This window comes from Echiichthys vipera (assembly GCF_963691815.1).
Source record: "Echiichthys vipera genome assembly, chromosome: 16".
In the NCBI taxonomy this organism is placed as follows: Eukaryota; Metazoa; Chordata; class Actinopteri; order Perciformes; family Trachinidae; genus Echiichthys; species Echiichthys vipera.
Window position 1 is genome coordinate 15832561 of NC_139841.1, and position 18702 is coordinate 15851262.

The following is an 18702-nucleotide window of genomic DNA, read 5'->3' on the forward strand; positions in this document are numbered from 1 at the left end:
CCTTTGTTGTGAGACGGTAGCAAAGGGTGTTTATCCTTTTAGCTAACGTGGTCAGTGTTATAGGAGGAAAACACACAATAAATGAAATGATTATTACGTTTTGACGTAACTGAATCATCCCGAAGTGGGATCCGTAGCAAATTAAATTTAAGAAGCGAGTCGCTTTGAAAGAGGACGTTTGACAGCTCGAGGAGGTAAAGTGATGCTATCTGAGAAGCTAACTGCTAAGTATCCTCTGCTCCCACACAACGGACTATTAACCGTTTAGTGGATACATTTATCTCATCTTCATCTCACCAGCTGAATGACCGAGATTAGTTTAACCTTACACAATCAAATTTTAACCAGCAAAGGCTTGCAATGCGTGAATACTAATGTGAGTCAATCGATCAACCTGCGGTCAGCTAAGCTAACGATAGCTTGTGGCAAGTCAACGTTTCCTAAGAGAAAACCTAGAGTTCTTCGTCTTTCTGTATTCATTTTCAAGAACCAAGTATTTGCCTGACACCGTCAATAAAAGCTACTACAATGACCTGATTCTGAAGCTATTTGTAGATGTCTAAATGAATAAAAAGGAAAGGCTATAATGACAGTGTGTAGACTGCTCCTCAAATGTATTTGAACTCAGTAATAATCTTAATAATAATAATAATGTGTTTATTTGATAGAGCACCTTTTACAGACAAAGTTACTAAGTGCTTCACATGATGACATTGTTAAAATCAGACCCAAATAGTAAAACGAGCAAGCAAAAAACCACTGGAAATAAAATGTAAAGGACTTAAAAACAGAAAATGACAAACGCGAGACAAAATCCATTTTAAACAAGTGAGTCTTCAGCTGCTTTTCAAAAGCATCAGCAGAGGCCATAGAACATAAGGAAGAGTGTTCGAAAGAATTTAGTATATTGTAATATTTACTCTGCTTCATACATATATGTAATTACATAACATTTGGGATAAATGTTAAATAATGCGCTCGTTAAATACCAAAAACAGAGAGAGGAATCTGTATGTCAACTAGTAAATTGTTGACTAATTTATTGAATGACCTAACTCTGATTGCCCTTTTACTGTAGAATTAGGCACAAGTTAAATACTACTAATGTAGGCTAATCTGTTGGATCACAGATAGCTAGCAGAAGCCTAATCCCCTCAGCCATCAAAACAATCGACAAACCTAAACCTCACAGATAAATGTATGCAACAATGTATCTCTCCCCAACTGTATAACTGTAGGTCTGTGTGTTTTTTGGAAATATGTATGTGCTGTGTTTTTCATGTGCCTGTCTGCAGAAGAGCCTGCACTGTGAAACAGAATTTGCCCAAAGGGACAAATAATAAACTAACTACAGATAGATCAATAACCCCAGTACAGCATAGCTAGCTGAATGTCTATATGTTGTTGAACATACAGTACCTTTTCTGATCACTTCTCCGTATTTTTCCAGATTCCTTCTGATCAATCATGTAAGCCACTGTGCTCAGAGAGATAAAGTTAGTATAGTATAGCTAGCATATTTTCCCTGTAAGGCAACATTTTAGTCTTCCAATTAACCTGATTATTGAAAAGCTTACTTTTCTACCTTCCTTAATGACTGCAGAGTATCTAACATAAATGTGAAAAAGTGAAATTATCTCTGCTTTCTTTTTAAACCTAACTCAATTCACCGTCTTCTATTCCTTCCTGCAACAGACTACACATGTCGTCTGCAGCAGAGACAGTGGAAAATGCCTCCATCATGTCAGAGAGTGTGGCCCATGATGGAAACCGCTTGTGGATAGGCAACATCGATCCCAAAATCACAGAGTGAGTAAATCCACGGTTTCACATAGGGTCTGCACTTCCATTTGTGCGCAAACTATATTGCATGCACACTTCGTGGACTGAACATGTGACAAAATGTTTATCTAATCTAATGTCTGTTTATTTATATAAGAATCTCTGCGTTAATTCAGCTTTATACTGTACCTTTGTTGTCATGTTGCACTCCCTATCATTTGATTATTGTGCATGTCATCCTTTCTGTCGTCTGACTGTTGTTGTGCTTGTCCTGCTGTATCATGCTTCTGTCATTTCGACTGTTACAAATTTTGATGTGTTCTCCTTGTAGTTTAACAAGCTTACTTCTAATCTAAACCAATCCCATTGCATTTTGTGCAATTAAACAACCAGTAAAGCTATCTTTGTCGAAACCAGGTTTGGATTTCCTAAATTAATTAGATATGCAAAATGACACAGGCAGAACGACACATCAGGATGATGTGCAGAAAGTACACAGTCAACACAGTCAGACGACAGAGAGAACATGTGAACCAGACCGCTGAATGTAAAAGAAGGTTAGTTTTTCAATTTGGCGACAACAAGATTTGAATTTTAAGTTTCTGTTAGGCGACCCATGTTAAGAAACTTGAGGTATTACTTTTTAACTTGCGTGGCTCTGCCTTGCAAAGAGGCAATGTATTGTGAGTGCATATATGATTGATTAACTGTGTGCGTAGTGTGTGTGCGTCGCAGGCTGAGGCTGAGACTGAGCAGACAGGGCTGGGTGTGTGAAAGAGAGGCAGCGAGGCGTGGAGACCTGCTCTGCTAAGGAGCAGCCATCATTCCTCACTCACCTGCCCTGTTTACTCTCTCTGTGTCAACCTGGAGCTGTGCATGTGCGTGCGTGTGTGTGTGTTTGTGTTTGTGTGCGCAGACACAGTTGATGTTTGGGTGGCAGCTGGTAGTAGTGCAGGCTTCAACACACTGAGGTGTTTGTGTCCCATTTACACAACATCATGTGCAAATGCAAACCTTCCGTTGTTGAATTTGTGTGTGACTTGAGAGTCTGAATGTGCAAAAACTTCAACGTGAATGTGGCGAGCACCCCTACATGTATTGTGATGGAGAGAAGGTAGCTTTTTCAGGGTGAGGGGTGTACTTGTGTGCCTGTGGGGGCTGCTGGAGAATGTATGGGCCGCAGCTCTGGTGGGCGTCTAGACAGGCGTTTCCTTCCCCTTTTTCCCTGCTCTGCTCTACCTCTCCTTAAATAGCCCACTACCTCACAGTATGGAGGGAAAACAAGAGAAATGCCCGTGGCCCCTGATGCTGATTGGGAAGATTAATTAGCTCCTGGGTAACATATGCAGTACTCTGTTTGTTCCAGTAAGCAAAACCAAAACTCAGTGCAGAGCAGGAATGCAGACCTGAACTGCAAGGTGCTGATTATGAGTACACAAGGGCAGGAATAGTAAATAACATTTAGTTTATTTTTTATTTGTTTTAATTTATACAACATTATGTGGAATTTGTATTTTTCTAATTTGATGGCCCTACAGTTTCAGAGTATAATTCACTTATTACAGCTGTAATACATATGGACAGCTGTTTACATATTGTGATTACATTACTTGTGATCAAAAACTAGCTAGTCACTTTTCTAACACAGCCAAACATCAATTTAGCGGTGTTAGGAAATTGACTCACTAGTTTTTGATTAAGTGCAACAAAACAAGACATAGCAAGCCGGGTAATATTACGTACTAGTCCAACAGCAAGACGACCAGCCTGGTGTGTCCTGCAGGATCTCTTCCCCTCTGCCACGGAACATGAGAGGGTGTGACTTAATGCTGTAAAGCGTTAGACACTTCTCCCGGGAGATCTGAGCAGCTTACCAAAACTACTGCTAAATCATAACAGAAATGATCTCAGGACAATTTACAGAGTAGGTAAAGCCCACACTCTATGACTTATTTATGATTTACATAGACCCAACAATTCCCCCGTAGAGTACGGTGGCAACCTGTTCCCTATAACAGGCAGGAACGTTGGACAGACCCAGCTCTGTGGAGGACGGCCATCTGTCTGGGGAGGAAGAAAAGGAGAGAGAAAGAGAGAAAAGACGGAGAGAGGGACAGAGAGAGACAAAGGCAGACACAAAGACAGACACACTTCCAGAGATGCAAGCAACCACAAAGTAACAGTGACTATAGTGATAGCTAAAGCAATGTGAATATGACTTACAAGTTATGGCAGTTAATACAGCAGAACAGCAACAAACAGGCACAGCTATAGTGACAGAACATGGCAATGATAACAGTGATGGTGGCAAACATGGAGTTGATTAAGTTACATGCATTGATGAGACATGAATGATACAGACAGACAGGAAAAAAGCTCAGAGTATCAGCAACAGGAGTATCCCCCGACAGACTAGGCCTATAGCAGCATTATTAAGAATGACAAAATCAGCTTAAAAATAACAACATAGCTAAGGGCTCGTAAGTCCTAGCTGTAAGCTTTATCATAGAGGAAAGTTTTAAGTTTACTCTTAAATATGGGGACAGTGTCTGCCTCCCAAATAACACTTTGGAGTCAGTTCCAGAGGAGAAGAGCTTGGTAGCTGAAGGTTCTGCCTCCCATTCTACTTTTGGAGACTCTAGGAACGACAAGCAGCCCTGCATTCTCAGAGCGCAGCAATCTAGTCGGGTAATACGGTACTATGAGCTCTTTAAGATACGATAGAGCCTGACCAATAAGAGCTCTTACAGGTAGCCAGTGCAAAGAAGCTAATACAGGAGAAATATGTTCTCTTCGATTTGTTTTAGTTAGTACACGAGCTGCCGCATTTTGCACATATTACGCATGTGAAAATATGTACCCCTTGTCGTAAATTTTATGTGAGAATCAAAAGACATATCCTGCTCAAAAATAACACCCAGATTCCTTACTGTGGTGCTGGACTATCTTTAGATATTGAGTTTCAGAGGCCTTTGGGGCCAATAACTTCAGTTTTACCCGAGTTTAACATCAGAAAATTGCAGGTCATCCAGCTTTTTATTACCTATTACAAACAAATGTAGCATCAGAATTATTTTGAAGCTGATATTTTATGGTAAAATAGTTACGCAGTGATGCTTTAAACTCATCAAATTGTGTACTACAAGTTGGTTGCTTAGTCATTACATCTAGACTTGATTTTGTAACATGATATTTCATTTCTTTGAGGATATTTTCATTAGATTTTTAAGCTGAAATGGTTAATATAAACATATAGCAGTATTAGATGGCACTTTCTTATATAATAACAACATTTTAAAGTGATAATATGGTCTTACATGGCCTCATTTGCGGATTTGAAGGCATCCAGGTCTGTTCTTGTTGGTCAGAGGGAAATATTAGATGGATGTGATTTGGTAAGAAGGCTGCACTTTCATCTTGTGTAATGTGTCCTCTGTCAGAAAAACACATTTTGGCACGTGTAGCTGTGGTTAAGACTGATCTCAAGGTTTCGAAGAAGGATTAAAGACTCCCGTAGGGCTCATAGCTTACAAACCTGCACAAAAATCTATTCCAGGCATGTGATTTTGATACATTAACCGGAATTTCTTCCATCTCTGAGTTGCAAATCCACTCTTTTACTCTCCTGTTGCTATGCAGGTAGCAACTCTGTTATGAGAAATCTGATCTAATCTGCTGCCCCTTTTTTAAATGCAGTAAAATGCAAGGGCCAGTAAATAGTCCCACTCTTGTAACTCTTCACCATTGAAATGATCTTCTCAGGGGCTTAGATCAGCATCCGACATAATACCCAGTCCTGCGCACAGAGCAGAGACACAGCAGGTGTAACCGGAGCTTTCAGCACATATTCATGTTTTTGTGCTTTTGGCTGCTCAGAGAGAGAATTTCTCATTAGTGGTAATCCATCATCGTCTCCCTCTCTGTTCTCTTTCTGGTCCTCTTGTTACATTTTAAGTTGCATACCTGGAAGTTGATTTGGTTTTTTTTTTTTACGTGATTTTTAAATCTTTAATAAAGAACTTAAAATCCTCAGCTGCCTTGCCGGAAAGTCTAATTTTACAGCCTCCTCCTCTCCTTTATCACCCCCTCCCTGCACTTTTCTGGATCGAACCTTTTGTCCTATCTTTTTGTGGACTGACATCCTTCCTCTTCCTCCTCATTTGCCGTCCTATAGTTCTCGTGTCTCTCCTACCTGGCTCCTCACCTCCTCTCTTCTTTTGGCTTCTCCTCCTCCTCCACCTTTCACCTTGCCGTCAACATCCCCTCTCTGAACTTTACTCTCCCTCTCCCCACCTTTCCCCTCCCTTTCCTCCCACCTCTCCTCCTCTTCCTCCGGTGGTTTTTACAGCCCCCAGGAGGAGCCGGTCTATTGTGGTTCAGCTCACTAGCATCCAAAAATGTTCTTGGAGTGTCAGCCATCTAATCGCTCTCACATTTACACATATGCACAAACATGTGGTATACATTTAAAGCTGTATTAAAAGGCAATTTTTAGTGCATTACAATATTTTACAGTTTTAACATTTCAGTCAAATTACTTCCTTTCTCATTTCCTAATCAGTGCTTCAGAGGCAAAGTCAAAGTATTTTAGTATAAAAAAGTGTTAAAATTAATGTGATAAACTTTTATTTAATACCTCCTTACTGTCGAAGGAGCCACCTTCACATGAGAGGCTTGAAGGGTGTTGTCTGGGAACAGCAGAAATTCTGGCCTAAAGCCCCCCAGGGAGCCATAGAAGGGTGGAAGACATTAGTACAACCTGTAGCTAAGACGCACAATTCACCCTCCGTATCCTATATTCAGTCCCATTCATACACTTAAATGCGTGCTTGCACATTAACATCATCATCACACACACACACACACACACCCACACACACACACACACACACACACACACACACACACACTTCAGGTTCAAAAATAACAGCCAACTAAACAAAAGACTGCAGCATTAATTCCATTTGAACAGTTATACAAAACACCTGGGGTCACCGCGAGGCCTGGACAATCACACAAGGTAAAACAAAAACACAGGAAGGGGTTTTGTTGATTTCTTTTGTTTGTGTATTTTCACTTTTGTTTCTATTGTTGCCGTTTATGGTTTGTTAAACTTCTTTTCATAGAAGACACGTTGACATGTCACTGTAGGAAAAGCACAGGTTTAAATGATGAAAGTAATGATGGCTGAATTCCATTTAGCTGCGGCAGTTTCAGGGTCCTGGTATTGTGCTTGCTGTCATAACGTCATGGCTTAGTAGGACACTTGAATAGAACAGAGTCATTGATAATTTCATTAGTGACACCTGCGCTTTTTCCTTGCAAAGTCAAACTGTCTGCAGGGGAAGGGGCTTATTGCCAGATGTGCCGAAAAAATGATGCCCATTAGTTATGGGGATTTATTTGGGAACATTCATAACATGATACATCTGCAAAGTGTGACAGAAAAACAGCATAAACTGCATAAAGTTATTTTGTCTGAAACTATCTGAAGCTGCCTCACAATGAGATGTGTTGTGTAAACGAGTGAATTCATGGGTTTGCAAACAGGTGCAGTTTACATGGGAGGGGATGTTATTCTCAGGTGGTTTCAAAGACTTAATCTGCGAGAAAGACGCTGTGGACTGCTAATGAACTGTTTCTGGTAGCTGGACACCAGACTTGCAGGGTATTAGACCTGAAGCAATGAGCCAATAGACATGTCTGCACCATTTTTGGTAATTGGTTTATCGTTTTGGTTATATTTGGCCAACATTAATTGGTTCCAGCTTCTCAAATGTGAGCATTTGCTGGGTATTCTATGACAGTAAAGTGACTTTATTTTTTGAATACTTAAATGTCAGACAAAACAAGCAATTTGAATATGTCAACTTGGGTCGTGGGAACAACATGGCAGCTCCTTAAAAGTGGAGCCAAAACATCTCTCCCCCTGGTGGCTGGCTGCAGTATTGGCCATAAATCCAACCACTCCATGATAGGGGATGGCCCAAGCAAAACAAAAAAGGTACACCTGGAATACATTTTACCAAAGAGGGTTTCTGTCATTTTAGGTAGTTCTGATCACACTGAGGATGTTCACATGTTAATTATTTGTTTGTATTTAATTAGTTCTTTGATGCTATGGAAACAGGATGTAATGTTATGATTGACTGCTGTGACTGACTCGTGGTTGAGTCTGACAGGTGTATGGGCGGGACTTAGACACTGCAGCTCCAACCCTGATCCCTACTGCGCACACTCTGGCTCTAAATGACGTCACCAGCTCAACAGGGCTATCTGCAGATAATAAAAAATAATAGTTGCAGCCATTAATTATTTCATCAGATGGAAGAACAGGCCTCAGACAATCCCTTATTGTGCACACGCAAAGAGAAGAATATTGCACATATAAATCTGCACCTGGTTATTTACAGTAATACAGCAGTGAATACGATCTACAGTTGTCCCTGAACTCATTGCTCTTTTCCACGTGGTCAGAAGAAATATTTTCCCAGCGGTCAGTTACACGCAAACCTACAATTCCTCACACACGCTGCATAGCTCTTCAGTGACCACATATCTATGTTCATTCGTAGTCCAGCGGTTCCCGGTCAGCTCCACACAGTGAGTGGATGTTGTTTGTGCACAGCTCGTTGCTCAGGGGGGATTTGAGGCTTCCTCTTTTTTATTCCCTCATTGTCCTGCTACTGTATCCTCAGCATTGTCTCAGTGAGAGATTTACTGTCACTGGGCTGCCACACCAGCTGGCTTGCTGCTAAAAAGGTGTCTGGGACAGAAAGCTGTCATTCTCATTAGCCCCACTTGACAGATTCACAGACTGTAGGGTAGCAAATACAATGTAGATCAGCATGTGGCTGTTGACATACAATGTACTGTATAGTGCATTTTGTTGACCATTATGGAAACCAAAAAAAAAGACAAGGTCTCACATGGGTTATGTAAGATCGTTTAATAAAAAAGAATAAGTAACATTTTCTCCTTTCCTCGGTTTTATTTCCTGTTTTTCTTGTTCCTTTTTTATGCTCTCTTTTACATGACTCCTCTCTTGGCAGGTATCACCTGGTGAAGTTGTTGGAGAAGTTCGGCAATGTGAAACAGTTTGATTTCCTGTTTCATAAGTCTGGGCCTTTGGAGGGACAGCCACGGGGCTACTGCTTTGTCAACTTCAACACCAGAGAGGTACATGATATACATGATATATGCTTATTGTGATTTGTGTGCGTGCATGCGTGTGTGTGTGTGTGTGTGACAAATAGTTTCTTGAATGTCATGGTAGGTCATTAGGTCAATAATAAGTTATTTGATTGGATACACTTGCAATCAAAATACAATTTTAATCAATACAATTCTACTTCAACAATCTGTCAGTTATTGGCAGGAAATCGGACATTGGATCAAAGCAGATATTGAATTTTTCAAGAATATCTCAGTCAATGATGATGGTATATTAGTGTTTACACAAACTCAAGTCAGTAGGATTAGTGCATTTTTGTGTCTAATTTCTTCACTTTTCTTTATTGAGTTTAATAATGCGTTGCATACTCAAATGGCCTAAAGAAGTATTAGAAGACATTTTCAAGCAGTTAGGTCCTGATTATGTGTCTTACTTCTTTAAAAGAAGGACTTAAAAGGAGCCTGCTCAGCTGCACAGGTTCAGCAGGCAGTATTTGTTTTGGAGTGAGCCTGGGGATCGTGATAAGCATCTTGTTTCACAGCTAGTGTCTATCAGTGGGATATGAAGCCCTCCCAAAAGGATTATACAGAGGAAGTGTGTGTTTATCTTACGCACACACTCACACGCACACGTGCACACACACACACACACACACACACACACACACACACACACACACATACACACACACACACACACACACACATACACACACACACACACACACACACACACACACACACACACACAATCTCTTAAACACTCACACACTCACACATTAATGTAATTTAGCATCAAAGCCACTTACTCATTTGATTAGACAAAACTTTATTTTTTCACACTGCCTCTCAAACAAACACACACACACAGATACACACTTTAGTTACGGCATATGTGCAAGCAGAGTGGCACATTATCATATGTTATTGTATCTGCCATCTCTATTATGAAGACTTAATTATTTAAAGACTCGGGTGCAATCATCAAGGCTGATTTTTAATCATAATTGTAAAAGATCTCTTCCTCTTCCTTCCTCTTTTTCTCTCTGTGTATGTGTGAATGACTGCAGGAGGCAGAACGGGCAATCCAGTGTTTAAATGGGAAGCTAGCTTTGTCCAAGAAGCTGGTCGTGCGCTGGGCGCATGCACAGGTGAGGGTAAGTGTCAAACTCAGTTCCCTTTTTATAAAACGGAAAATCTTCTGATGCCAAAGTGGATTAAGGCCTGTCACATGTATGTATGACACTGTAATTGTGCCATTTTTTTTTTTTACTAAAAAAGCTATCATGACTTTCAAAGATTAAAAATGTCAAGTCCCCAGTGTCCCTTTTTCCATAAACAGATATAGCGCTGGGTGATAATTCAAAAGGATAATTTATCATCTTTCAGTGGAATCATATCGTGATGAAATAATACCCGTGATACACAATTGAGTCATCTAATTGATAATAAAAAGCACACACTAACTCAGAATCTGATGTGAAATATTTTGAGAGAATATATCATTTGGAGATTGCGATTTTGTTTGTACATCACATTATTTGTGTGCATGCATGTAAACATTGTCAGTGTATAGCTGGAAAAAAATCGTTCTATAATTTCAATTGAAACGGTTTCCTTCTGCACTAAAGTTCATCACGAAAATCCTTTTCATTGTCAAGTATTTAATTCACATAGGAGTATACAACAATAGGCTTTGCCATGTGGTTATTTGATACACATGATTTATTGAATTACCATGAAACATCCCATCATGCCATGAAGATATGAAATGATCTATATCGGGATAGAAGATTTTGACCATATTGTCCAGCCCCGGGCTAAAACAAATAATAATAATAACCAATAATTCTGGAGGTGAACGGCATTCTGGAATGCAGAGTTTCAGTCTGAGTCTCGTGGTAAAATATTAATAAGTGTGTTGATTTACACCTTCATGTTACGACTGCAGTAGTTAGATAATGCAGAGCAGTGGTATCATAGCACAACCTGTGCCTGTCTCTTAACAATAGACCGCCTACTGGCAATGGGTGAAGGGATATCCTGTATAGAGACGAATCACGCCCTACACACACACACACACACACACACACACACACACACACACACACACACACACACACACACACACACACACACACACACACACACACACACACACACACACACACACACACACACACACACACACACACAGTAGAGGGAGGTCAAGGCTGCCGCCTCTTAGACAACATTAAATAGGATAAATATGCGCACAGATTCATTGTAACCAGGCTCAATCCACCATGACAACCAAAAATAGCTGTGGTCATTTATTCCGTTAAAAAACTAAAATTTTAGATTTCCATATCCCAAAATGAGTAAGAGTTGGTCTCTCTGTGTTATCGTAACATTACTATTTTACTCACAGCATCTGTCAACAGCTTCTGCAGCTTCCTTCCCTTCCACTTGCACATAGTTAGGGTCTGGCATTTGCCGTCATCTGTATTTGAAACACTTATATTAGCAAGTCATCAACAAGAAGACGTTCTGCTGCGTCATGTTTTATCTACAGGTGTGTGTTAATATTAATATATATTTTTATTTGAAGGAATCAGTTTCTTTCTGTCTCAAGTGTGTGACATGCTGGAAGTAGTGTTCAGCCTTCGTGCATGCAATTTTAAGCACATAACAGCCGATTAAACAGCTCTGTACAGGAGCGAGTGTTTTTCTGTTCAACGTTATTTTTATTAAAATGCTCACTGAACTCTTAAACTTTGGCACTATCTGTACTGCGCATGAGATGCAACTCTCAACAGCGAGGAGAAGGCATTGAGATGATTCATGCCATAGCTACTTCTATCATCAGCTCTCGGAAAAATTATGTTTTTGATTGGGCAAGTGAGATGCTAGATTTAGGAGCCTGACGATTTAGGAGCCAACGTGCGTACGTACGTTTACAGTACTTGCCACATGCAGTCGGGCAATCCTTATTGTTGAGGTCTAAGCTCAGCTGGTTAGGGTGTGAAAGTCAGTGTTCACACTTTTGGGTTCAGTGTTAAATTTTAAAGCAAGCTCTGATTCAACGCATGGTTAAAGGGATAGTTCTGCTTTTTTGAAGTGGGGTCAGGTACTTTTTGATTATACAGTGTATTACTACAGTAGATGAAGCAGAAGCAAGAAGCAGACTGGAGTACCAACACAGTAGCTGCTGAGGACGGGGCAGCAGCTGCAGCAAAACATACTTATACTATTTATAGTAGTCCCTTTTAAAAAAATATCAATATCAGTTTAATTGTACACTAGATTTAGAATATTTTCCCCGCTTTGCCTCAGACAGCCATATTCTTTGAACACTATTTCTCAGCATATTCCCAGGCATAGGTGCATCTGTGCTATGCACTGTATTACACCGCAGATCAGTCGTTCAAGTCAGACTTTCCACAGTTTATGGAATAAACTAATTCAACAAAATAACCTACCTTCAGGGATCTAAGTATACAGAAAACGAGAGAAAGGGAAACTTGCGTTGAAAATGCTGGAAAGTGCTGTCTGTGAAAGTGGCGAAAATATTCAAAATTTAACATACATTTAAACTGAAAAAAACTTTTTTAGGTGTCTAAAATAAGTTTAGCTGCTGCCCCCCAGTCAACAGAAGTACATTGCTTAGCTTCCATGTCGGTACTCCTGCCTGCTGCTCCAAACTGGCGGCGGGATATATACATCATCTACTGTAGGTTACACTGACACTGACACTGCACATCATACAACCAAAATGAGATTTAACAGTGCAATCTTTATTACACAAATAGGATTTGAGCAATTTTCCACCTTTGAGGCTAGCTCATGTCCAGTTGAACGTGATATATTTTTAGGGTGCCTGTCTTTCCAACCCAGAAGCGACGTGCTGCTGGGATAAGTGAGTCAGAGACAATCGGCGTTGGAAGTTGTTGTCACATTTCCAGGCTTACATCTTGACTTTATTACATTGCTTTGAAGCAGAGGAAATCACATTGATGAAAGTTTATTGAAGTGTTTCCCCAAACTCTTTACAAACATCCATGGTTTTCCATATGTACCTTTTCATCACTTAAACAATTGTGTCCTAATTCATTACTGTATTATTCTGTATTTATTTATACGCAGTTTAGCCAAGGTGTGTGTTATGCATGTTGCATTCTCGGTACATGAAACTCTCCCCATCACTTACCCTCACCCAAACCTTCCCTGTTACTGTATCCATGATGAACTATTAACACATTAAACACTTATTGTACTTATTAATAGAGCTCTTAATGCTTAAGTAACCGGGTACTTATACAAGTGTAGGGTATTTAAAATCAAAATGAACTATTGGAACAACTAGAAACATTTAACTTTCCCATAACTTGAGCTTTGGCTTCTGTACAGAGTCAATATGGTCTGATTGGCTCTACGTCAATCTATATACATTCCAGCTACATGCCTTTAGGAATAGGTGGAAGGGAAGGGTCCTGGCTGGTGGAATGGTCATTGTTTTAGACCTATTCTTGTCCATACATGTTGTTTATTTCTTAGGACAGTATGTAAGGCTGTGTGTGTGTGTATATTTATGTAACTTAAAGGGATAGTTTTGATATTTTGAAGTGAGGTTGTATTAGGTACTTATCCATAGTTAGTGTATTACCTACAGTTCATACGCTATATTCAGAAAATGTAACCGCTTTACCTTGCAGTCAAACAGCCTTGTTTTAATTTTACCCAACGGGAATTGAATCAGACTCAGAATCAGAAATACTTAAATAACCCCCGAGGGGAAATTATTTAAATTAAATTAAATTATTTAATTTAATTTAACTTTATCTATGCTCTAGTCATATCCACCAGACTCTATTGACAAAAACAGTAATTTTACATCACAGAACACGTGTTGCTGGTCTATCGCTGCCTTGATGGTTAGTTTGTTTGTATTATTGTTTGACCTAGGTGTTTTAAAGGGTTAGGAACTAACTAACCAATCAAGGCAGCGGTAGACCAACAACTCATGTTCTGTGATGTAAAATTACTATTTTTGCCTATGAGTCTGGTGGCTTTGACTAGAGCATAGATAAAAGCTTCAATTTCCACTGCAATTTTTTTTTAGGTGGCTGAAATAATGTTTTTCTGCTGCCCTTATCCACAGCACTACATTTCTTAGCGAAAGTGCCTTTCCTCCTGCTTGTTTCTGCCATCTTGGGTCATGTTGAATGCCATCTACTGTAGGTAATGCACTGACTATGGATAAGCACCTTATACAACCCCACTTCTATCCCTTTTAAACTTGATTCAGTGCCACTTACACTTAGCATCATAGCATCATTTCTAAGCATCGTACTGTCTTCCTGCAAATGGCTGCTGCTGCACCCAGCGCCAGGGTTTCCTCACGCCCATCATGTGACTGTTGTCTCGTCTTTTTGTCTTTTTTTTTTCTTCACAGGTCTCAAGAATTCTGTGTTGGCTGGTGGAGATGTTTGGAAGGGGTTTTTTGAAAGGAATGAGTGCAGACGTTGGGTTTTGCTCTTCAGCTGCTCCCCCTTTATCCTCCCTCATGCCGTAGGGTGTGATTATGAACTGAACGCAGAGTCCTGCTCGGTTACTGTCTACTTGAGCAGACACAAACAAAATCAATACTTCGGTTTAATAATGTTGATCTTTGTGGGAGGAAGCTAGAGTTGGCTCCCCAGAGAACTGCTGTCATTGTTTATTAGGAGATCGGATGGTTTCCTATTCTCTGTCTTCTTCTTGTTCTCTACTTGTAATGTGGTTGTGTTCCAACTGGACACTAATATGTCTCTAAATGCAGGTTTGATTGCGCCCAAAATGTGCTGAGAACATGTAACTATCCGATCCCTTTGACAGTTTTGTCTTGAATTTGACACAAGCCCAAGTCTAGAGAAACACACATGATGCACGAAGCACTTTTTTGTGTGTTTAGCTGCGACAATCTCTGTCCTCTCTGTCTCCCTGCACAAGTTTGTATTCTTGCTTCTACCTGTTATTTTACCCCTTTGTCTCTCTCCATCTCTCTGTCTATCTATGTTTCCATCACTGTTTGTATGGGTCATGTTGTTTTGGCCACGTGTTTCGTCTCCAGAGGTTTGAAGGTTTCCGTAATGACAAGACGATGCCTCCAAGCCTGGAACCGTCGAGCAGCGGGGCAACAGACGACGGACTCGTTACTGCCAACCACCTCAGGTTGGTACCAAACACACACACAGCACCGTCAATCTGAGGTGATACACACAATTTCATCCATTTTTTATTTCTCTCAAGAGAATGGCCACACCCCGCCAGTTTAATCTACATTTTTCTGTTCACAATAAGCCATCAAAAACTAAGCCCCTTGAAAGTGGATACATTTGAAAATAGGGGCTTCAGGATATATTGAAAAACTGTATAGTTGACCATAGCAGGAGGTGAAAACAGAGGTGTAACCAGCTGAGAGTCTGCAAACCAACTGGTCTGTGTCTTTCCCACTCCTCACCAGATGTTTGATGTTATTGAATACTAACCGAAAGAGGAAGAGATTTTCCCTTTTTTTGTTCTGGAGTTTCTGCGTTTATGGAGGTCTTTAAAAAAAAAACATCTGAAAATGCTGGATGTGGATGCTTGTCACACAAAAACGGCATTTTCAGATTCAGCAAGCAGACGTACGTTTCTGGCTCCCACTAACAAATCATCCATTTAAATCAAGCTTGGTCCTGAAATTTTTATTGCATGTGGGGCTTGTTGCTTTCACCACAAACGGCAGTACAAGTTCATCTGAGTGCATTTGGATTAACACTTAAGTTCGAAAACATGTGGAAGTCCTCTTTAAGCAACTTCCAACATGTTCCATTATTATTGTTTGCTACACTTGCTACAAGTTTACATATACACACATCTACGCCATACAAGTGGAGCGCTTTAGTGGGTAAAAGTCCTCTTGTGCCCACAGTATCAACTCTTACTGAGATAATCCAGTGTGTGTAGCAAATTATAAGCTATCAGGAAAGTCTCCACACAGCACAACAGAGGAAATAAACACCCCGGCCCCCCCGATAACCCTGCTAGACTTTCTCTCTCCTGCTTTTTTAGATACTTCTTACACACTCAGACCCTCTGCCACTCTTATTCTCAGCTCCTCCGTAACCTCTCTCACTTGCTCCTTCACATTCTGTTTTAACATTTAAATACAAGTCTTCTTCTATTTTTCATGCAGCACGACAGATAATCTCTTGCTTGCGCTCCCTTTTTTCCCCCTGCATCTGTCCCTCCCACTACTAAGACTGCTAATACCTCCTCTTCTTTTCCCCTCAGCCAAGAGCCAAAGATCTGTCCGTCACTCAGTTTCAACCCCTCACCACCAGCACACAGCACTGGTATTTCCCTCTCAGCCTCGCTGCTAAGATCTCCTCTCTATCTTTTTCTCTTTTTTTTCTGCATTTAGTACGAGTGCTAAGATCCGCGCCATCGAGGCCAAGCTCCAGATGATGGAGGAGAATCCAGATGATGACTACTCGGGCCCGTCGGCCTACGTTTACAACAAACCGCCAGAGAGGAAACGCTGGGAGCCCTACTCTAAATCCCACCACAATAACCAGAGCAGGCCCTTCCGCAAGTTTAGGAGATGACCCATCCTCCTACTCATTTTGGAGACGACCCCCCACCCCCACCCCTCCTCTTCCTACACACCTCAGCCCCCACCGACACAAAAAAGAGACTCCACGCTAGATACTATAAAGACTATACACATCCTTTCTGGGAATATTTTGACAATACTTTGAGAAACCGGACTCTTTGGGAGTAATCGCAGAAATCACAGACAAGTACCTGAAGTGTTTTTTGTTATTACACTATCGGCTATTATTCAGTCCAAACATATGCCCCATACCTGACTGCTGTGCAGGTTGGATCCCTTATCAGTCTGCTTTCTCACTTTTGCAGAGATTTAATGCAGTTGAATCATATACAGCTGTGTGTCACACGACTCACAGCTGCCAAGAAAGAGAAATGTTCTTATTATTAAAGAGTCTAAATGCCGATTCTCTTATTGTTTATCACGTGTTTTTACTTTCAGATCATATTATTTAAAGAGGAAATAGGATTTTTTTTGGTCTTTATTCCAGACGTCAATGAAGAGGAAGAAATGCAAAGATTTGTAACAGGTTTGTATTAATGGAGATCAACCAATAAGCCACTGAGCGACACTTACTGTACGTTGCAGTTTAATTGTCATGTTGCTCTTTCCCTAATAGTTTGATGGGTTTTTTTCCCCCCTTGGATCCATTTTTTTATATGACTGCAGTCAATCTCTTTTTACTGACTTTTTTGTGTTGTGAAAAGTTTTGGTATTTCCCTCACCACAGTCTCATTATTTCAATTTTCCAATTAAAGGATATTAAATATCATATCTGCACTGTGTTGTTTTATGCCATTTTGTAGATTTTCAAACACAGGATTCAGTTTTATATGTCTGCAACATTTGAAAACTCAGTCCACACGCTTTTGCTGATATTGTTTTATAGAAATATGATAAACCATCTGCATCTTATAATGGGAGACTTTAGATAACCATAAATTAAAACTTTTATTCCACCATTAAAAATGCAGAGATTACCACAACCATCAGCATTGACCGATTCCTCAATGTCCTCTATAATAACTGATAATCCTGTTTATTATAGCATCCATTATGTTTAAGTCCCAGTTTTCTTTTTCCCCAGATATGGTGGATATTGACGGTTTTATTATTTTTTGTTCAGTCTACCAAACGTTTCTGTATATCATTGTAATATTTTATAGGCCTTATGGGTTCACTGTGGAAATATTCTATTTTAAACTGCAACGTTTGTTATTGATTTCTGTGTTTTCGTGGAGCACTATACATCTGTTGTGTTCTGAGTTGTGTTTTCCTGCTGGCATGACATGCAAGTGAGGCCATAAAAACCTCCTCGAGGGAAAAAAAATATAGTCTCAATTTGTTTTCGTGAAGAATGCATTTGCGAACCATGGGTAGTTTGCAGACCAAAATTGTGAGAATATTTAGGTCGTTTATTATAGGTAACATTGCTGCATGGATGGAGAAACGAAGATGAGACGAAGGCATAATTTCGTGCGCACCGAACAAATCTACCTCTTGACATCAATCAGTTCTTTTTTTCATTTCTTTGCTGTTGTAAAATCATTGCAGAATATTGCTGATGGCCATACAGATCAAATTTTCTCAAATCTTCTTTATGTGTGTATTTATCTGTTTTCAATTAAAGGCATATTCGTTCAGATACATCTCCCGTTGATTAACCTACATATTTAAATGAATATCTCCTCGTGAAATGATGAAGAAGTGTCCTTTTGTTAAGCTCTGGTTTATTTGATGGGATCGTTTCTGCACTATAGGTTTACAGATAATTGCGGAACCCTCGCGGATGGCCTGATTGACGCGTCGATGGGAGCCTGTATGTGCGCTCCTACACGTCCTGTAATCATCAGGCTTCCCTTCCGTACAACAACTCCGCGAGTTTTTGTTTCATCTGCATTATCTCCTCTGCTCTTTACATCATTTAAAGCAAAATGTCTGCTACTCTCTTTTTTCCACAAGTCTTTTATTTGTTTGGGTTATATGACCTTTAAACATCCGTGTCAAAATAAAAGACTTAACGTATATGGAATAAAAAAAACAACCCTTACTCTTTTTTTTTTTATAAAATCCGTAAATTATTGCCAACGTGGTGGTTATTTATTTTTTCCCTGCAAATTGTTGTTAACCAT

At 40.0% G+C, this 18702-nt stretch overlaps 1 protein-coding gene across 2 annotated transcripts; it reads left to right on the top strand.

The window, feature by feature from the left end:
- Positions 1 to 18: 18 nt before the first annotated feature.
- rbm18 (RNA binding motif protein 18) lies at positions 19 to 17342 on the top strand. Of its 2 annotated transcripts, none has more exons than XM_083929870.1 (6): positions 19 to 194; positions 1696 to 1809; positions 8835 to 8961; positions 10026 to 10112; positions 15047 to 15147; positions 16382 to 17342. In XM_083929870.1, exons 2-6 carry the CDS (start codon positions 1703 to 1705, stop codon positions 16563 to 16565), a joined length of 606 nt encoding a protein of 201 aa, XP_083785996.1. In that variant the 5' UTR covers positions 19 to 194; positions 1696 to 1702; the 3' UTR covers positions 16566 to 17342. The 2 variants fall into 2 exon arrangements, with proteins under 2 accessions (XP_083785996.1, XP_083785997.1); XM_083929871.1 differs by having other exon boundaries at positions 10026 to 10106.
- Positions 17343 to 18702: the final 1360 nt, after the last annotated feature.